General features: G+C 39.5%; 1 protein-coding gene across 6 annotated transcripts in view; it reads left to right on the top strand.

Annotated features, from left to right (window-relative positions):
- SRPK2 (SRSF protein kinase 2) overlaps positions 1–22,200 on the top strand; it is a 124,224-nt gene that overhangs the window by 96,245 nt on the left and 5,779 nt on the right. For 5 of the 6 annotated variants that reach the window (XM_069977740.1, XM_069977758.1, XM_069977722.1 and 2 more), the window contains 11 exons: positions 2,725–2,833; positions 3,346–3,433; positions 4,664–4,751; positions 7,993–8,099; positions 8,736–8,901; positions 9,073–9,098; positions 9,865–10,093; positions 11,480–11,968; positions 15,926–16,026; positions 16,128–16,235; positions 17,472–17,541. In XM_069977740.1, the coding sequence (XP_069833841.1) occupies positions 2,725–2,833; positions 3,346–3,433; positions 4,664–4,751; positions 7,993–8,099; positions 8,736–8,901; positions 9,073–9,098; positions 9,865–10,093; positions 11,480–11,968; positions 15,926–16,026; positions 16,128–16,235; positions 17,472–17,541 (1,581 nt within the window). The remainder of the gene's footprint in view (positions 1–2,724; positions 2,834–3,345; positions 3,434–4,663; positions 4,752–7,992; positions 8,100–8,735; positions 8,902–9,072; positions 9,099–9,864; positions 10,094–11,479; positions 11,969–15,925; positions 16,027–16,127; positions 16,236–17,471; positions 17,542–22,200) is intronic. The other variant, XM_069977731.1, reaches the window with a different exon arrangement.

A 22,200-nucleotide genomic window follows, 5' to 3' on the forward strand; every position in this document is an offset into this window, starting at 1 on the left:
TAATCCATCACAGAGAAAACACATTCAAACATGGCCTGGGAGGTTGGAGACCCTACTACTGGGAAATGGCATCCTTATAGTGTAAAGTGCTTGTGCATCCACTATGTAAACATTATAATGAACTCATTCAGCATAAATGCATACAGTGAAAATAAAGTGCTAGTGCTAAGACGGTATGTCACAGTACCCTGAACAGAGTTAATTGTGCCATGTATGTAAGTACAAATGCACAAAATTGTGTTACCAATGGCGTACACTAGGTCCCAGTCCGCTGGCCTCCCACCTTACAATCCAACATCGTTATACTCCACCTACAGATGATGTTGTGGTGATAGGGGTCAGATGTGATGGACAATCAACACCGACCCCTTTCTACAGGAAGAGATAAACTGCAGAAAGAGCACTCTCTCTGTGGCTTACACCTCTCCTACTCATAGAGAATAAAGGAACGCTCTGCTGAACGTTTCTGTGTATAGGGAGGTTGGGCAGCAGGAGGGACATATGGCCAAAGTATGGTTAGTAAACACTATTTTTTTTTCTTTTTTGCTGTAGGTAATGTAAAATCTGTACAATCTTTTATATCTCATGTGGAAAGCAAGTTAGATCAATATCAAAACAGCGAAGTAAGAGATCTGAGGGCACACAGAGAATTCATGTGTGTTGTCTAATTCTAGACTGTGCAATATCATGTCTTTTTTTAATGTTAACATTTTATTGTAACATTTTAAAAAATGTGTTTTAATGTGTTAACTGTATTGCCATTTATCTGATTGCAAAAATGCTGCAATTGGCAATAAAAAGAAGTGTGTTTTTATCTTCAAAATGCACTAATAATGCCATAAAAACAACAACTTTTTTTAACTATTTCACTTTAATTAACTAGCACTTTACAAATGTAATTGTGGATCTGCAAAAAAGCGGATTACACAGATGTGCACTACAGAAGTCTTTTTTTTCAGGCAAAAAATGTAATGAATGAATGGTGCCTTACAGCAGGTTAGAAAAATCTAACCTGCTCATTTCTCCCTAATCCGCACAGGACACTATGGATGAAGGTATGCATCTTACCTTCATCCTCAGTGGCATTTACATGCTGTTTGGAGTTGAATCCCTATGCTGCTTTGATGTTTGGTGTACTGGAGGTGGGACTACAACCCCCAGTGTACCAATATGGCTTGGCTGGCCTGCTCTGCTGATATGTATTAGAAGATAGGGCCATATAAGGGCACTGTGGAGACGGAGGTCCTAATATATCTCTGTAATGTCTGAGTTGTCTATGTATATACCCTCACAGTTATAAAGTGCTGAGAGATGTGTTGGTGCTACCAAATACCTGGCACACTGGAAATGACAACAGAATTATTATTATTTATTTTAAAAGAAGGCCTTAATTCCAGAGCTCTATACAAGTGGTACTGGTACATGGTGACGGAGGACCCTGCCTGCGAGGGCTTACAATGAAGGGAGACAGAAGGTAAAGGGCAGCCAGTCAAAGTGTGATGCAGACTTATTGTAGGCTGTAGCCTAGTTTAAAGAGATGGGTTTTTGGGTTACTTTTGAAGGTCTTGATGGTGGATGAGAGCTAGATGTACAACCAAGGGGGAAGCACAAACGGCGGTTGTTGGAGGATCTAAGGTTGCATGAGGGACGGTAGCGGGATATCAGGTTAGAGATATATGGAGGGGACAGGTTGTGGATGGACTTGTATGTCGTGGTCAACAATTTTAAAATGAATTTGTTGGGCAATGGAGAGCCAGTGAAGGGATTGGCAGAAAGGATAAGCAGAACTAGGGGAAAGGTGGATTAGCCGGGCAGCAGAGTTAAGAATAGACTGGAGGGAAGCAAGGATGTTAGAAGGCAAGAGAGGAGGATGTTGCAGTAGTCCAAGTGGGAAACAATGACAGCATATACCAGCAGTTTTGTAGAGTCAGGGGTGAGAAAAGAACAGAGTGAGGAAATTTTTTGAGATTGAGGTGGTCAGGGTCTGAATGTGTGGTTTGAAAGAGAGGGTAGAATCATAGGTGACCCCAAGGCAGCGAAATTGGGGGAGAAGAGAATGCAGCCATTGATTGTGATTGAGACATTAGATGGAGGGGTGGGGCGAGATTGAGGAAGGTTCTCTTTTGTTTCCATGTTGAGTTTAAAAAATAGGAAGTATAGGAAGAAAGATATTGTCGATAGACTTTCTGGAATCCTGAATAGCAGAGAGGTTCATATCCAGACCTGAGAGGTAGATCTAAGTGTCATCGACATAGAGGTGGTACTTGAATCTGTAGGATTCTGTGATTGTGTCCTAGGCCACAAGTATGTATTGAAAAGAGATCAGGCCCAATAGCAGAGCCTTGGGGGACACCAACAGTGAGGAGAGGAGGTGGTGTGGGAGTGGGAGACACTAAAAGTGCGATTTAGAGGTAAGAGGAGATCCAGGAGAGGGCCAAACTGGTGACACCAAGAGATTAAAAAGTTTGTAGGAAGAAGGAATGGTCAACAAACAAAAAGGAAAGTTCTGCCATTGTTATGGGGAGGTAACCAATGTGCATATTCAATGTGCAGCTTCATGGGACTTTTAGGTTAGACAACTTCCAAGAATGTATCTCTGCAGGAACTGAGATAAGGATAGATGAAATCAAAAGAGCAAGGGTATTATTAGATTAGAGAAACTCCCCCCACATGTTAAAACTGATTGTCTATGTATGAAGTCACATTATTACCTTTCTCTTACAGGTGGCTACCATCCTGTGAAAATAGGAGATCTGTTTAATGGACGTTACCACGTTATCCGAAAGCTAGGATGGGGCCATTTCTCAACGGTGTGGCTCTGCTGGGACATGCAGTAAGACTTTCTGTTTTATAATCCTAAATCCTATATTATTAGCTTTGACATGTTTCTAAAAAAAACCTCTAATGTACTTATATTTAAAAAAAAATTATACTAATATATTTACTCATGCGAGACCCACATCTGCATTGTTCTTCTCGAACTGTTATCTCGAAATGTCTTTGCATCTATTTCCTAAAAACATGGCTGCTTCAATAATGTACACTTCATATTCCTATTAGGCCACTATTTTTACACACTTGACTATCCCTTTACTGGCCATTCTTTAGCATATGACTACTTGGTTCCTTTCAGCTAAACTCCTGCTTTTTTCATAGAAAGAAAGAACAGAAATAACAGTCAAGCACACTTATTATGTATGAAGCTGTACTGAGCGTACCTCAGTAAATGTGCCAACATGAAGTCCTGTAGATGGCCATACACTTACATAGGACTAGTTAATGATAGCGAATAATGCAGTATTTAATATCATTGGCACAGAAGTAAATGATACATTTTTTTTCTAGGGGGAAGAGATTTGTTGCAATGAAAGTAGTAAAAAGTGCTCAACACTATACAGAGACGGCTTTGGATGAAATAAAGTTGCTCAGATGTGTAAGTTCCAATCCTTTTACTGCTGAAACTGTGCATTTAAAAGATGTGTTAAGGCCCTTTTACAGGGAGAGATAATCTGCCAAATCAGGCAGATATCTCCCCAATAATAGAGCCAGCGATTAGCAAACACTTGCTCATCAGCTGATCACAGTCTTTCAACAGGCTAAAAAATCTTCTGTTGCCACTCGTATCTCTGTGTAATAAGTGATGCGTGGCTGTCAGCTGATTAAAGCAAAGAGCTGCACAGACATCCCTAGCAATGTTTGTGCAGACCCATCTGTGTGAATGGTGAGTCGTCTAATTGGCTTGGTAAGCAAGTTCCAATATAGCAGATTGGCTCTCGCTTACAGCACAGGTCTGGCTGTGAATATGGCTTTTCGAGTGCATTCACACTTACAGGATTTGCTGCAGATTTGTGCAGCAAGTAGAAAAACAGTGGAACTCATCAGTGTATGCTTTTCATGGACTTCTTTATTGTCGTGAAACCGTATCACATAGAGTGTGGACATCATCAGCCAGACGCCAGCTGGGTGCATGGTGACAGCTGTTTTACACCCGCATTGTGTGTATTTGGAAGCGTGGTCCACAGAACTGCAATGTGATACATACATGGGTGAGTGCCACTGTTTTTCTACTTGCTTCATGATTGACTGTTCTGTGTATGTGGCTTGGGCACCACCTGCCTTTCCTCCTAGGATTTCCAATTGATTGCAGCCCACATAAACATACACAGGGTGTAGTGCCGGCATGCTGCTTCTCTTACAAGTTTGAATTCTGCTGCAGATTTGATGTCGCAGGTTTGAAGCTGGAGATATCAATGTACCTAAGTGATGAAACACTTTAGATCTGCTGCAGATGCTGTATGTGTAAGTGGACCATTGGGGTATATTCACATGTACAGGATCTGCAGCAGATTTCAATCTATAGATTTTAGTTACACTGATATCTGCAGCATCAAATCTACTGCAGATCTTGTGGGAATGTTCCCTTGAAGAAAATAAGCACAGAAGTGGAAGCAGTTTCTTTTCGACTCCTCTGCTAATCTGCAATCAGCTAATATTGCCTTGAAACCAGATACTGAATGTTTGTTTTCCCTGGAGCAACATTCCAGGGACAAGGGAGCATTACAAAACACCCGTTGAAATCGATGAGCTTCAGTATAATGTACTTATGCTGGCAGTTTAACTAAAATGTTTATCAGTTTTAAGTAACAGGTTTTTTTTCTTGCAGGTGCGTGAAAGTGACCCTGGAGATCCAAATAAAGACATGGTGGTCCAGTTAATTGATGACTTCAAAATTTCTGGAATGAACGGAATACGTATCCTTTGCAGAACACATGATCTGCTATTAAAATATTCCTGATCAGAAAAAGCACAAAAGATTATACCCCTGTTCAAGCAAATAACTTTAGTTTCACCGTATATGCACATTTTACATTTGAAACTTAGTTTTGTGAGAAATGTAGAAAAATTAAAGATTGTCAGCAAGAAAACACTACTCAGTCCATCTAGTCTGCCCTAGCTTCAATATATGTCTTTCCCAGGCATGATTTTTAGCGAATCTTTACAGGCGTGTAGCCACCCCCAAAACTGCCAGTACCACATTTTACATGTCCTCACGCCATGTTCGTTTGGAGGTTGACCTTTCTCCCAGGGTTGGTATTTTGGAGAAAAACTCGTTTTATTTCTGTGGTGAGGCAGGAGTCAATGTAGCCTAGAGCATCTATACTCCTCTCCCCCTTCCTCTCTTCATATTCAGCATGCCCCGAGGCAGGATGGAGGCGGAGAGAGGGGCTGCAGACCTAGAACAGGAATACTCTAGGCCACGCCACATTGACTCGCCGCAGAAATGAAATTATTTTCTCTCCAAAATACCGGCCCTGGGATAAAAGCAAACCTTCGAACTGGACATGGCGTGATTACCTGTGAAACATGGTAACAGCGGTTTAGGGATGGCTTCATGCAGTACAGATTCACTTTAAGGGTGCGTTCACACCTACAGGATCTGCAGCTGATTTTCTGCAGCAGATTTCATTCTGCTGCAGATCCTGTAGGTGTGAACGCACCCTAATGCGGTTACTGTGGATTTGTCAACTACCTCTGCTGGAAGTTTGTACCGAGCATCTACTATTCTTTCAGAAAAATAGTATTTTCTCATGTTGCTCCTGATCTTTCCGCAAGCTAACCACAGATGTTGCCCCCTTGTTCTTGTGTTCATTTTTTTCTTATTAAAAAGACTTTCCTCCCTGAACCTTATTTAGCCCTTTTAATATATTGAAAGGTTTTGATCTAGTTCCTTAAAGGGTTACTCCTGAGATAAAGAACATGTTTAAATAAACTGGTGTTTAAAAGTTGTAAGTGATTTCTATTTAAAAAGTCTTTAAGTACTTGTATGATTTCCAAAGGTGTATTCTTTGCAGTCTGACACAGTGGCCCCTGCTGCAATTTCTGTGTCAGGAACTGTCCAGAGCAGTGACAAATGTCCATAGTTAACATCTACTGGTCTGGACAGTTCCTGACACGAACAGATGTGGCAACAGAGAACACAATTTGTACTGGAAAGAATACATCACTTCCTCCAAAGCGTACAGCAGCTGATCAGTACTGGAAGTATTGAGGTTTTTTTTAAATAGATGTAATTTACAAATATATTTCTTTAGGGTGCGTTCACACCTACAGGATCTGCAGCAGATCTGCAGCAGATTTGATGCTGTGTTCAGTTATTTAAATGAAATCTGCTGCAGAAAATCAGCTGTAGATCCTGTAGGTGTGAACGCACCATTAAAGCGAATCGGTCAGCTTTAATTTAAGTTCCAAACTACTGATGCTGTTTGATAGCTTTTAGGTAAAGGAGACAAAGCTGTTAGGTCAAGGAGGTACGTTTCATATATCCAGCTGTTCTTCCAGAACATAGAAAAATGCTTTTATTCTTACGTTCAAAGAGTCTTTCTAAGTTTCTGAAAAGCTGCAGTCTGGAAGGAGGTGTTACCGCAGATCAGGAGCTTAGGAATGCCTCTGATTTTTTATTTTATACTATAGAATAAAAGCATTTTTCTACATTCATTGAAGCGCAGACAGATACAGATATTCTTTATCCTAACAGCTGTCTAGCATTATCAGCAGTTTGGAATGTGAATTGCAGCTTATGGTGCCTTTACACAGACAGATTTATGGTCATAAAGGAAAGACTGAGATTTCTCCTATTCTCAAATTCACTCCTGGCTTTGGCTTCAAAAATCTGGCAGATAAATCTGTCTGTGTAAAGGTACCCTAATCGACTCCCTTTAACCAGTTGATTAAAAAGAAAATTCTCTGGAGTACCCATTTTAAGTCTTTTCTGATTTACTTATTCCTGATTACTTTCCTAATTATTTACTCACTGCCCACCATTTTTGTGGCATTACTTTGTTCCCTTTCTTTTTCATCTGTATCTTTTTGCATTCCCACTGTGAGCTCATTTACAATCTCCCTCTTTCTACTGGTTATACCTCTATCTATTCAGCTCAGCATTTGATTAGCTCTTCCTACTGCCTGGCTGTGCTGGTGACTCATTTTGAAGCCTTCAGAAATCTTTACCCCTAAATCCTTCTCTTCTGAAGTCTTACCTGAAAAACTATCTTTTTTTTTTTTAGATTTTGTTTAAGGGTGCCTTCACACAGGACGACTCACAGCGATAATCTCGCTTTAAGTTTTGCAGCTAGATCCGCTACTAGGTAAGATCCTGGCAGGTCCCTGTGAATACATACTTGCAGTGGTCTGAAAGACCAATGTGAATAGGTAATTCACCCGCCCCCTTAACCCCTTAATCGGCTCCCGCTATCTGTATACATTACCTGTCTCCTTGCTGCACGGGGTCCAGGCTTCCTGCTCTCCAGCCCAGCCAATCAGTGGCTGTGGCTGGGCAAACACACTGATTGGCTGAGGGCAAAGCAGGAAGCCGGGACCCTGTGCAGCAAGGAGACCGGTAATGCATACAGACAGCGGGCCGCCGGTTAAGGAATCAAAGGGGTGGGTGAATTACATACTCGCGGCGGTCTTTCAGACCGTTGCGAGTATGTATTCACAGGGACCTGCCAGGACCTTACCTCGTAGCAGATCTAGCTGCAAAACTCGCAGTGAGATTTCCGCTACAAGTCGTCCTGTGTGAAGGCACCCTAAAAAAAATAAATAAATAAATAACTGAGTCCACTCAATACATGGCAGGTGTCTGCCACTAATGACCTACATCGGTAATCCTGTTGTCATTGTTTAACCCCCTAAATGCGACAATCATTTGTGGCATTTAGGTGGTTATCTGACAAGTTCCCACCATGTCAGACCAATTGGCACCTCTGCAAATGCGGTCACTGGATGGCAATGGGTTAACATAGCAGACATAGGCCTTCATCACTCCCATGTTAACTGTTGTTCTTTTTGAATTGGGAAAAATTCTTTTTCTCATTGTGCAGCAGAATTTTACTCAACATTTCTGGGAGAGACAAATAAAAGAGTTATTGAGACTATATATATTGCGGGCGTATTTTATTTACATCCTAGTATAAAACCTTAATATATTCTAAGATGTCTGTATGGTGTTTGAAGTTCTGGGTCATCACTTGTTAAAATGGATCATCAAATCAAACTATCAGGGTCTTCCTATTCGCTGTGTGAAAAGTATTATACGTCAGGTAGATTATAGTTTTTTGTACTTTTTTTCTTTTCCTCTGCAAAACTTTTGAAGATCCTATAGCTACTATCGAATGCTAGTAAACTATTATTTATCTGTACTATTGCTATTTTCCATATAGCCAAACTCCATATATAGGTAGTTTTATTCTAAAAGAAATGTAGTTTCATGTGACATCTATTTGTTTGAATAGCTGTCCAATTGTGCATAGATGTATTGTAACAGAACCCTTGAAAAGTTGTTCTCTGGTCTGACACATACAGCTCAACCTATCTATATCTTACTCCTCCTATCTGTCTGCTTCAGTAATAAAGTTGCTTTGAATAAATGTTTGAAATGTGTTTTTTTTTTTTTTTTTTAAAGATTTTCGAGTTGACACATTAAACAGTCATCAATTGAAGGGGAAAGGGAAGGGAGAGTAAGAAAAGTAGAAGCTACATGCGCTTTATTATTGGTGCATATTACAGCTTTTTTACCTGGACACACATTACTAATATGTAATCATTGTGTTTGGTTGTCATAAAGAGTATTACTTGACCTGAACATATAGGGATTAACAAATTGTCTATTTACCAGTGCTGAATACACGGAATATAGAATCTTTCTAAATAAACTGGTAATTGCTTTTGTTTTGTAGGTCCTTCAGGGCTTGGACTATCTACATAGCAAATGTAAAATTATCCACACTGATATAAAACCAGAAAACATCCTGATGTGTGTTGATGATGCTTATGTCCGTAGAATGGCAGCTGAAGCCACAGAATGGCAGAAAGCAGGTGCACCTCCTCCATCTGGCTCAGCAGGTAAAAGCTTGTAGAAATATGTCAAACTTCAGTAAATTTAAGAAATAATAAATTTTAAGTTATGGCATTAATGTTAGGTTGTGGCAAGTACAATGGAAATGTCATGTTACGAAAGAGTTACCAACTCTATAATACCTCCCTAATGTTATCCTTGTTTCTTTTCTCTTCTAGTGAGTACTGCTCCACAACAGAAGCCAGTAAGTATTTGGTTATGTAATTTTTATAATAAATGGATGTATATATGGTAGTTGGCGATATTTATTTCTTACTTTTTCTGCCTTCACTTAGCATTAAATTGTATAGTAAGAGCCCCGTTACACAGAACTAAAATTAGCCAAAAAGCGCAATATTGCCCTGTGTAATAGGGCCAGCAATCTACCGACAAATGAAAAAGAACTAGTTTGTCAGCCTATCGCTTTGTTCTGACCTGCTAAAAAAAACTAACTTTCATCAGCTGCACATCTACCTGTGTATTAGAGGATTCGCCTATCGCTTGTTTGGCCCTACCAAAGTGATGGTCGAACCCTGTATTAGGGCTTTATTACACCAACAGATTATCTGACAGATTTTTTTAAGCCAAAGCCTGGAATGGATTTGAAAAGAGGTGAAATCTCAGTCTTTCCTTTATTACATGTTCTCTGTGTATACTCCATTCCAGGCTTTGGCTCAGAAAAATCTGTCAGATAATCTGTTGGTGTAATAGGGCCCTTAGACTCCGTAAACACATGCCTATCTACAAGATCAGTGCTTGTTTAGGTTGTCCATCGACCCAGGTAATTGGGCTGGTGACATTTGTTTATATTGCTAATTTTTGACAGTCAGCCATATTAAAAAGGAATTTTAAAAGAAAATTAGTCAATGATCTTTTAATAAGTTCAAAGTATTTTGTAGGTTTTTTTTTTTTATTCCATTCCATATTATTAGTAAAATTATTATTAGATGAACTTTGTTTTACTTTCACAGGTTGGTAAGATTTCCAAAAATAAAAAGAAAAAACTTAAAAAAAAGCAAAAACGTCAAGCAGAACTACTTGAAAAACGCCTTCAAGAAATTGAAGAGCTTGAGCGGGAAGCAGAAAGGAAAAAGACTGAAGTAAATGAAAATGAACAGGATGTTGACAGCCAGCCAGAAGCCAAGTTAAAAAGTGTTTGTCTGGAGGATGCTACTGATGAGGAGCCGGTCAATGATTTTGGTGTGCACGGTTTGTTTGGTTATTATTTCACACTCCCTGTGCAGTATAAAAAAATACAAAAAAATCCAATAAGCACCTGTCTGGGAGCCTGTGTAAAATGTATAAGGCCGGGTTCACACCTGTGTTGCTGCAGGACACTCTACAGTTAATAGTGTCTTTCGTGCGCCATTTTTGTCCATCTTACAATGGACCCACTGGGACCAACACAGATGTAAATCCAACCTAACAACATCATAGTCATTTGGGCAGCAGGGAAAAAATGTTTTTCACTAACAAACACCTTTTTTACTCCCATGCTCTCTTGGGTGGAAGAAGTTGGGGGAGGGGGGAGATATAGTCACTATTTTTATTTTTGATACTTTATTATTTTATTAACTTACCTTGGCATACATTCTTGACCTCAATGCCCAAGTAATTGTTTCCCTTTTTCCATTGTCCAAGCGGTGTAACAGTTTTTTGCGGGGACTTTTTATTGACACCATTTTGCAATATATATATATATATATATATATATATATATATATATATATATATATATATATATATATATATGTCATGAACACTTTATAGTAAAATTGTTTAGTGTACAGTATTAGTAAATGTGTGCCTTCTGGCGCTGATATCAGCCAACCAAGCTCTATAGAGCATACAGGGAGTTGTTTTCAGTAAGTACACTTAACAATTTTGCTGTAAAGTGGCTAACTCAGGATAGGGCGTAACTAAAGGCCCTGTTCCACGGAACGATTATTGGCCGTGGAATAGAAGGCAATGATCAGCCGCCATCGTTCATGTTGGCAGACCGTTGTGTCGTTTGTCTTTCAAACATGTTGAAAGACAAACGACTGATACAGAAACGATCTGCTGCCGTCGCTCCGTGGAATAGGATCATCGGCAGCAGACGCTGCTGTATCCTATGGGCTGTCCGAATGTTTTGAGCTCCCCCGGGCAGCCCCCCGCAGCTCCCCTCGGTGTCCCCCCCCCCCCCCCCGACTCACCCGCTTGCTTCCGCGTGGAATAGCGGCAGCAGCGAGTGGGGAACGACGAGCAAACAAGACTAATATCACTTGTTTGCTCCTGTCTGTCGGCCCGTGGAATACGGCCTTAAGGCCCCTGCAATTTTGAAACAGACCCCAATTCATTCATTCTTCATGTTATGCTGCCCTACAGCATAACATGATAACCTACCATAACAGAACAGCATAACCTACCTACACAGATTCCCTTCATGTTGATATCTAAGAAGCTGGGGTCACTGTGGTTTTCTTGTTTGGTTTTGGCTTAAGTAGGACAATTCTGCCTTATTGTCATGGCTTTCATTATAAAGTAAATTAATATAACTGGCGTTTAGGAAGTTTCTCCTAAAATAATTTATTTTTACATTTTTAGCAGGTAATGTTTCTTCAGAAGAAGATCAGGATGAAAAAGAAGATACTGAAAAAGAAATTGTAGAAAAAGATGATGAAGATGATGTTGAGCCAGAACTGGTTAACACTGATCCAACATGGATAGAGTCCCCAAAAACAAATGGTCATTTGGAAAATGGTCCATTCTCACTGGAACAGCCATTAGATGATGACGATGAGGAAGAGGAAGACTGCCCAAATCCAGATGACTTTAACCTAGATGAGTCAAACGCTGAAAGTGATTATACATACAGTAGCTCTTATGAACAGTTTAACAGTGAATTGCCAAATGGACAACATAAAAATACGGAGTTACAGTTCTCCGATTTTTCAGCTGCAATGTTTGCTGATCCCATAGAATCTGGTTTGGTGGCTTCTGAGGATTCCACTGTAATAGAGAGGGATGGGAGTAGCCCATGTCAAGACAGAAGCAGGACAGTTTCCGCATCAAGTACTGGAGATATGCCAAAAAGTAAGTTTCATCACCTTGCAGTGTCTTCTACCAAAACTGTCTACAGTGATCTTGTAATTGTTAGACAGTGTTAGACCTGTGTTAATCTCCCATTTTTAACACAGACCATCCACATTTTTTGAAGGCAGCTGGCCTACCTGATTGTATCTAGTGTACCTGTAATTACAACAAACTTCTGACATGTTATAGCCACATGTCAGGAGTTTATCAGTCCAGGTGCTGAAACCTCCAACCGATTTTTAAAACGAAGGGACAGAAGCACATAGTAGCATGTGCTCTGGCCCTTCGCCACTGCTCCTGCTGCAAGAGTCAGAATTATAATGCAGCCTATAGGCCTTACAGTAGATGTGATTGCCAGAAGTTTGCGAGACACACAAGCGGAATTTGGGAGTGATTTATCAAGTGATAAAATGAGTAATACCGTATCTATATATATTTAAGCAATACTTTTCCATTCTGCAAGTATCTTGCCTTATCACTTGTATTCTTTGTTAAATATTTTATGCATGGGGTTTTAACAAGTGAACGTGTTAGATTGTATTTGAAAATTACACATTTCACTACTCTTCTTCTGAAGCAGAAACAAAACATTTATTTTTGTTAATTCATTGACGGATTTTCCCTGAACTATAAATTACACTAGTGAAACTCCCCCTGTCTTGTTGCAAGAGAGAAGACTGTGAAAGTAAATGCTTAACATACTATAAACTGCCAGCTGAGGTTGTCGTGTACATTCAATGAGGTCAGTAATGTTTGTTCTGCTTCCTTGGAAGAGATTTCATGAAGATAGTTGTTTTTATTAGCTTGCTGCTCTTGTAGTACGATATTTAGACATCTACTGAAGCCTAGTTTTTATTTATTTATTTATTTATTTATTTATTTTTATAAATCTTTGATTTTCTTCACATTTAAAATAAACATTTGGAAGTACATTTCATTCCATTAAATTACATTTATAGAATAAATATTACCTTTACAATAGCATTTTGCAAACAAGGCCCATATTAATTTCACAATAACAAACTTATTACTCAATGGGGCATTACTCTTGTTCGCCACCCAATATTCTATAGCTTTTACTGAAACCCCACATACCACCCTACTCCCCAATATTGTTAAACAATTTTCCATCTATCATTTACCCCTTCAAGACAGAGCCCTTTGATGCACAAAAGTCAAATTAATGCAATGTTCCTCCCTGCCTTCTAAGAGTCATAGCGCTTTTATTTCTCTACCTACACTTCTGGTTGGGGTATCATTTTTTGCACCATGATCTCTAGTTTTTATTAATATCATATTGGCTTAATGTTATGGCGTAATTTTAATTGTTTTTTCTTTTTTTTCCTGATATATAATTTTAAAAAATCAGCAATCCTGGTGTGTTTTTTTTTTTTTTTTTTGTTTACACCGTTCACCAAGCGGGAACAATAATGTAATATCTTAATAGATCTGACAATTCCACAATCTACGATATATAATGTTTGTTTATTTATTTATTTTTTTTTTTACACTTTTTTCCACAGTAAAACATGCAATCTAATGCCATATGCCATAGCATTGCATAGATCAGTGTTATCGGCAATTTATGCATAGAGCCTGCCTGAGAGCAGACTCTATGCACTCATCGCCAAACTGACAGGATGGAGGTAAGAGGATTACTCCTGCCCATTATTACATGCTATCGGTACCCCCGTAGCATGGCTGCGGGAGTCCCGATCACTCAGTGACAGAATCTTGTTCTGTCACTGAGTACCTTAAACGCTGCGATCGCTATAGATCGCAGCGTTTAAGGGGTCATTACCCTCAGCTCCCTTGACACTGATGTGTGTGGGGCCACTCTCACTGCAGCGGTCCTGCACACATCAAACCCCTTCAGTGTCAGAAACGTGCATATACGTTCCTGCTGTACTTGGTATGTGCAGCAGGAATGTATATCTATGAATTGCTGACATGAAGGGGTTAAAGTGTACCTGTCATAATAAAAAAATTTTGATAGGTCTGGGTTTGAGTGCTCAGAACTGTACAAATCGGGAGATAGAGTGTGAAGATGCATTGCAGCCCATCCACCCTCCGTTCTGAATTTTAAAAAAGATTCGGACTCTTTTGAGCGGGGAGAGGACACCCTGCAGCTGCTCTAACTCCTGATCAGCACAGGTCTGAGCACTCGGACCGATCAAAACTTTTGTCACGTCTCTGTGATATGTGAAAAATAATGGCAGGTAAACTTTTAAGACTGATTTTTCAAGCCTCCACCTCAGACCCGCACCCAGAATGCTAATTTCTAGGTGACTGTTCTCTCATTACCACTTTTCCTATCCTCTGTTTATATCTTTTAACTCTTTCACCTTTCCGACTTCCTTCACCAATCCTGCTCCACATTATTTAACACATGCTATGCCCAGTGCCACTCCAGGGGATCCAAGCTCAACATGAGCATGTTTCTACCCCCTAGGTAACTTTTTATTCCAACACTCATTCTGGTGATATGTGCCACATCTATTATGTAGGTCCATACCATCTTACTGGGCACTTTCTTTCTTCAAGTGCCTTATTGCTAGGCACCCTGAAGCCCAGTGAACCAGTCTCACTCACTGCAGAATTAGTGTCAAACTGACTTTTTGCTTTCCTATTAGAGGTGTTACAGTCCAAGTACAGTGGTACCTCCATTTTTGTTTCTCCAACCACAATTTCCCCCAAAGTTTTTTTCGGTACTCAAACTTTGCTCAGTATCCGAATAAAACTGGAGGAGATAACTGTCAGCTGAACGATTGTTCAGCCGACAGTTACCAGAGGTGTTTGGGTACCACTTAGAACAGGGAATCCCTTCATTATGACAAGATTTCCTGCTCCTCTAAACAGGGTTTCCTGGCCAGAAGCAGAAAACTGCTGCTCTGGAGGGAGCCCTATCTGTACTTCTGAGCCGACTCAGTTTGCCAGCCAGGCAGGGGTTAAATTGTGATGCTGTGCACAGCATCACCCTTTAACCCCCTAAGAGGAGCAAAACACCAAAATGATGTGTTGTTCTCACTTTGCCTGGGTCCAGTCTGTGTATTCACGTGTACAGCAGCCTCTAGTGATGGTCACATGATCGCAGCCTCTAGTGATGGTCACATGATCGCATCCTCTAGTGAGGTTAACATGATCGTCACTAGAGGTTGCTGTGCACATGAATACACAGAATGGACCCAGGCACAGAGTAAGTGAATGATAATGCCGCCATGACATACCAGGCATGAATTGTAAACTCATCATATTATTTTTCTGCATGGTGAACTCTATAAAATAAATTCTTTTTTTTTTTCTTTAGTGTTTTTTTTTTTTTTTACCTGTTTCCCTGTATAAAAAAAATCTAAAGTTAAAAACTTTTTCCTCCTTTGGGATTCCTTTATTCAAATTATGCCCAATTGAATTCAACAGCAATTGTGGAACGTGTTCCAACACACCACTTGGTACTTGGAACAGTTTGTTTCCTCTAACCCCCTTTTTTGTCTCCCCTTTGGAGGGCGGTTTGCACGCTGGCTGTTCTCACACTACAATGCCTATGTAGTGTGTCCTTTCCTATACAGTACAAGAAGAAAAGGTACACCAGCCATAACATAATACCCCTATAAAGTCTAAAGGAATACTCATTTGACCTTCATCCACTGAATGGAGGCCTATATGTACAGTATATGTGACAAGGACTTTTCCATCACTTTCAGGCTATGCACACATAATTTTTTTTGCCCAAAATTGCCCATTTTACTGTTTACAAAAACACAAGATAACAAACTTTGTGTTATACTTTTTAGCTCAACATTGGTGCACTTTCATTAATAATTGTCTGTCTAGTAATTTTTTGCTATTTCCTGTCATAGTCCTCTACATGTGGCTGCACTTTTAACCCATATTAATCATGATATTACAGGATCATTTTTAAGTATGCATTTGTAATTTGTAATTTCTTTTATGTTGCAGATAAAATGCGTGCTGCAGATCTACTGGTGAACCCACTAGATCCTAGAAATGCTGACAACATTAGGGTTAAAATAGCAGATCTTGGAAATGCTTGTTGGGTGGTATGTACAGTAGCCATTGTTACCTACAAAGAGTATATGTTTAAATGTATTACTGCTTACAAAAAATGGGTGTTTTTTTTTTGTTTTGTTTTTTTGTGCAGCACAAACACTTCACTGAAGATATACAAACTAGACAGTATCGCTCAATAGAAGTTCTCATAGGAGCAGGTTATAGCACTCCTGCTGATATCTGGAGTACAGCTTGTATGGTAAGAGTGCATGTTTATGTGAAAGTTTGTGGAGATAGCTAAGGGCTGTGAGATAGCTGTGGACAAGTGCTACTTTATGGCTTTGGCCAACTTTTCATTGATTTCTTTTGGCATAAGAAGACATTCATACTTACTAAATGTTGAATGTATTGCTGCCAATGGGAAAGGCATTTTACAGTGGTTTTTCAAATCGAAATCTAAAGCTCCAAAATATCATCCCGCAATAAGAAAAAATATTAAAGTAATTAACTATATAACTAGTGCAAATAAAGCAATTCCTTACATATAAAAGCCAGAAAGACCAGTTGGAAGCTGTTAATCAGTTTATACGTAGAGGACTGGAGCTTCTTCATGGTCCTGGACAGTACACTTAATAGTACCCCCCACAACCACCTTGTGTCCAAAAGGGCAGTGAGTCTTGGCACAAGTAAATAGCAACACATGACTTCTATTTTGGGAGTTGCTACTAGACAGCCATTTAGTGCTTGCACTTCAGTATTACAGGAGTTTTACCAGTGAAATGTCCATTTTGGATCTGTGGCACATGTGTGTGGCTAAAAGATCTGATCAAACTGATAATGTAACTTAAAGGAGAAGTCCCACCAAAGTTAAAAATCTCAAGCAGAGGGGTGCGGTAACATAATAAAGAAAGCATACTTACCCATCCCTGTGCCCCTACAGCGCTGACTTGCCGATTTCCAGCTGTCCTGCAACTCCTCCAACTGTAGGTGATGTAGCCTATTGATGGATTGCCTGCTCAGCCAAACAGTGACTGGGTTGGGACACTGCTGCAGTCAATTAAAAAAACAAAAACAAAGTGCAATAGCAACCTACAGGTGCAAGTGCTTACCGTATATACACCCCCTGGCATACACACGATAAAAACCTACTCTATAGATATTTAAAAATGAGGATCTTAGCAAACTATTTGATCAAATTGAGGGTACCATGTCACCACATTAAGGTGTCCTCAGAGACATGGTCTCTACTCTAGCATTCTCACACTAGCAATGGCCTCTCCTTGTCTGAATAAGCCTACAACTGGGCAGAAATCTCTATTTATAACACTTGCGAGACTAGTCTGTTAGGGACTGCTGGCATCTATTGTGCGACACATATGTATAGAAACATTATTATACACTAGCACAAGATCTAGAATTGTACCATTAAAAAACATCAGCTTTATACATTTATCTTTGTCTTTCTTTCTATGACTTGTTTGTTTTTTTTCTCCAGGCTTTTGAACTAGCAACTGGAGACTATTTATTTGAACCACATTCCGGAGAAGACTACTCTAGAGATGAAGGTGCGTACACTGCTCTCATTGGGAGGAGCTGCTGTCTGTCTACTTTGGTGATGGAAATAATCCTCATTTCAAATATGAAATACTCTTTCTGCAAAACATGAAAATCACATTGCCTCAGTCCTAGTAATTTCTAAGCACATCATAAATATTTTACCACAAATGTAAATGAATAGGGGCGAGGAAAATACTATACCATTCAAGGAATGGTTATTTTCATTAAGTAAAAAAAATAAAAATTCAGTAGCCTAATAATCCATTTCTGCAGATTTTTTGTGGCAATTTCAAAAATTGGTGACAAACGAAAGCAGAATAAACGTGAATGGGATTGTGAAAATCCTAACCTCGGTTAGCGGCAGAAATCTGCCTGGAATTCAGGTCATGATGCGGATTGTCAGATCCCCAGCATGCCTGTTATGTTCCAGAATTGCAGCAGGCTGCATCTTGTGCGGAATTTGTGGTGGAAAAGCTCCACTGTTTCTGAACTCCTTTTTGATTGATTGTTATTATTTGCACCAAGTTCATAAAAAGATTGATTGTTTATACAAAAAGTCCACTATTGCTGTTATTAGTCAAAAAAAAAGTTTCACTATTGTAAATGTCTTTTGTGAAACATTTCTATTATGCAGCTATGATTCAACGTGTGTAGGAAAATAGCAGCATATGTAGTATAACTATACTGAACCAAGACCGCACACTTTACACTACTGTGCAAAGCTTTATCATTATTCCCACAGGGGGATTTATCAAGCTGTCTTCTAGTAAGCTTCTCTTGGTTGCTATGGGCAACAAAGGGCGTTCTTACTATAACACAGTGTCTTATAGTATAGTCTATTTAAGTAATCAAGCTGTATTTCATTGGACACTTGGTGCTGTCAGACCTGTCAGATGTTTCCATGTAATTGTTTCAATGTGTTTATTTCTTCTCACAATCAAGAGTGAAGTGGATGGAAATTGTTCAGCAAGCTCATGTTGTTTCATAGTGTCACTCAGACGACATTAAATCTTTGTGTAAGACATGCATTGGTTTGAAAGGTTTTGCTTGAGCTGCAGTAGTATTAGTCAGACTACAACAGGAAATGGCTTACTTGTCTAGCTTTTATATGCCCAAAATGAAAGACAGGATTCTGCTACAGACCAAAAATCAGCAGGAAAGACGTCCAAAAAACATGTTTTACAGCAAAAGCTGATTTTTTATTTTTAAAAGGTAGCGTTTTAAATTGCAAAAATACTGTTGCAAAAAGTCTGTACACAGCCTAAAGAGTAAACAGTCTGTTCTATAGGGTAGGTCTGTCAGTCCACCTGAAATGTTGCCTTAACTCACAAATTTTCATAGATACATATGTATATCAGCCAATAATATTGGTGTTTTAAAAGTATTAACCATTTTTGTCTGTATTCAGTACATAGTAGTTTTGTGCAGTTGAGCAACTGCTCAGAAAACTCTGATATTTATTCACCGCATTGACATTTTTTATTTTTTCCTTATAAGATTCCACAGGAACAATCCGCATTGACAAATATGGCCCAAAATCTGGAGTGGAGTTTTCTCTGCAGATCTCTCTGCTTCTTTCTGCAGATTTGCTGTAAAAAGTCTCTGGAGCAAATGCACCACATGTGCACTTAATGTTATACTATTATAAAAGTTTTTTTATTAGTTGGTAATGCAGAAAAGTGAAGACCTGGAGCACATGAACCCTGAAGGGGTTATCTAAAGTTAGAAAATCATAGTTTCTTTCTAATGTAACCAGTGCCACACTTGTCCTCAGGTGTGTGTGGTATTACAACTGGGTTCCATTCACTTCAATGGAATTGAGCTGCAATACCATGCACATATTGAGGGCAAGAGAGGCACTGAAGGAAAGCAACTATATTTATATAATTCTGTATAACTCTTTTAAAGGAGTTATCTAAGATTCACAAAAACATGGCTACTTTCTTCCAAAAACAGTGCCACACTTTTTATTAAATCATTTTTTATTAAAGATTTTTTTGCATTAATATACAACACAGAAGCCATCCCCCCAGCCTCATTACTAGAATTGGGATACACTTGCAAAGCAATAGAATTCAATTAAGCATCTGTGAGTGTCAAATATATACAACATATCATACAGTTAAAGATCATACCTATACTAGTTTGTGTGGGTCATTGAGTGTCAGATCATCCACATATGCTAGGAGACACTGCTGAAGAGCTGGGAGAGATCCTTTCTTGCATCATGCACATCAGAAAAAATACATATGGCCTGGAACAAGAAGTATTTTAAATGAGTGCAGGACCACATCATACAGATGAGATCTGCATTGGGGAGGTGGTATCAAGTGCAATTTGAGTCAGATCTGCTACCAGTATCACACAAAAATTTTGTAGTTCTGTGACTAAAAATATGACACACCATGTGTTTTGACATAAAAAGAGTTGCGGGACCATACCCAAAATATTGGCAATGATCTTTCTCAATAGGTCCTATCGTCTGCTCCCAATGCTTCTTGCCAGGTGAGGGAACGTTACACAGGATTCATGTGTGGATATCACCCTGCAGAGCTCCTGGTGGAAGCAATACTAGTAACAACCTTGTTTTTATCTATAGTAATGACCTCCAGCCCTGGATCTGACCAAAATGTGTGCATTTGGAGGTATCCGTCGAAGAGAAAATCTGTCCGTTAGCTAATAGAAAGTCATAAAGTTACCCTTCAGTAGAGGATGAGACACTCTACATACACCTGCAGACTGCCAACCACAGAATACCTCAAGGCAAAATAGTTTAGGGAGCCATAGGGAATCCCATAGAGAAGTATAGTAGGCCGCTTATTCTTATCACCATCCTAGCGACAGAGGTGTTGTAATTGCAAGGATAAATGATATACACAGGGGTTCAAAGCCACAAAGCCACCATCATACTTTCCTCTCTGCAAAGTTTCTAATCTGACACAGGCATGTCTGTCCCTTCATGCTAGTTCACGAAAAATTCATTTATAGATGGGTGCTTGCCAGTGCTAGAGAAGTTGCGAAATTCATTTTACCTTAGGCAAATTAACCCTCCAAACCACAGAAAGCAAGAGTATCGACCAAGCTGTCCGTGTAAATTTAGACCAATTATTGATAAGGCCAGAAACCTAGTAATATGTGGCATGACTATGGGAAGTGTGGCAGGGGCATTCACTAGAAATAACAGGGCGTCATCACCATAAAGTGCTATCCTCTCTTTAATGTCCCCCCTCTGGAAGCCCACTATCCCTAGATAGGTTTTTATCATGGCAGCTAAGACATTATTCTGTAAAAACTTATCACACAGGTAAGGTTAGGAGTCCACAGTCTAGGACCCGCAGCAATTATTGCCATCATAATAAGCCCCTAGGTAGGGTATTAAACAGATCTGACCCCAGTGTCAAATACAGGAAAGTGCACTATGGGAGCACAAAATTGTTGTATATCAGAGTGAAGTATGCACCATAAAGAATGGAGACCTAGTTCATTAAGTTCATAGGACTTATTCCAACAGATTTTTGCGCAGAACGAAAAAAGTGCGCAATCAAAAACATTATTGTGCTAGTTATACATAGACCCCTCTGAGAAGCAATTTAGCCAAATCCGAAGGGTGAATGTATAATTCAGTGAAAATGCATTCTGTAGACTACAGCTTACAATGTAGGGTTTTAAACCTGCCCCCTATGAAAGTACTGAAAGGGACTATTTTTGTGGATAAGAATATTAATACCACAAGAGTATTCAGTATGATAAGGATGATAGCAAGTGCCAACCCATGGCTTATTGAGAAAATGCAATCTATCCTTACAAAAGTGTCTCCTGGAGTACAGCTGAGAGAGGTGAGGGTAAAGAGTGCCATTCCCTTATGAGGATCATTCAACTCTTGCACATTCTAGCTTAGAGCCACTCTTGTCCTCAGTTTGGGTGTGGTTTTACAGCCCGGCTCCTTTGAAGTGAGTGGAGCCCATTTGTACCACACACAACCTAAGAACAAGTGTAATGCTGTTTTGGAAGAAAGTAGCAATGTTTTTTCAAATCCTAGATAACACTACGTTCACACATGGCAAAAGTGGCGGAATTGCCAATGCCGCCAGCCTCCCTGTCATAATGACAGTCTATAGGAGGCTGGCGCGGCTCCTTTCTCCGCGCTGAAGAATGAACATGTCCGCTCTTCAGCTCAGAGAGAGGAGGCACGTAAGCCTCCCATAGACTGTCATTATGACAGGGAGGCTGGTGGCATTCTGTGGCGGAGAATTCCGCCACTTTTGCTACGTGTGAACGTAGCCTAACTCAATTAAGGATGGTATGGCTTCCACAGAGCTCTGATATCATCAAGACTCTTTCTGACACAGGCCACACTTGTTTGCTTCTCTCCAGACAGTCACAAAGACTTTTGCATGACACTCTGTAGGATGTGTGTGTTTTATACATATTTTATGTTTCTAGTGGAATTTTTTGTGAGTTAAGAAAAACATTGCCATTGCAAGTTGACAGACGTTTTTCGCCATTCTCTTCACTAGAGTTTGGTAAAAATAATAATGTTATGAGAAGTTAGAATTGGTTGTACATTCCCATAAAGCGTAAGCTGGATCATTATAGTGCAGGATGTTCTTTTTTTGAGACAGTAGATATAGACTAGCTCTGACCATTTTATAATTAAACATATAGAA

This window comes from Dendropsophus ebraccatus, chromosome 1, assembly GCF_027789765.1.
Source record: "Dendropsophus ebraccatus isolate aDenEbr1 chromosome 1, aDenEbr1.pat, whole genome shotgun sequence".
NCBI classification, from domain to species: Eukaryota; Metazoa; Chordata; class Amphibia; order Anura; family Hylidae; genus Dendropsophus; species Dendropsophus ebraccatus.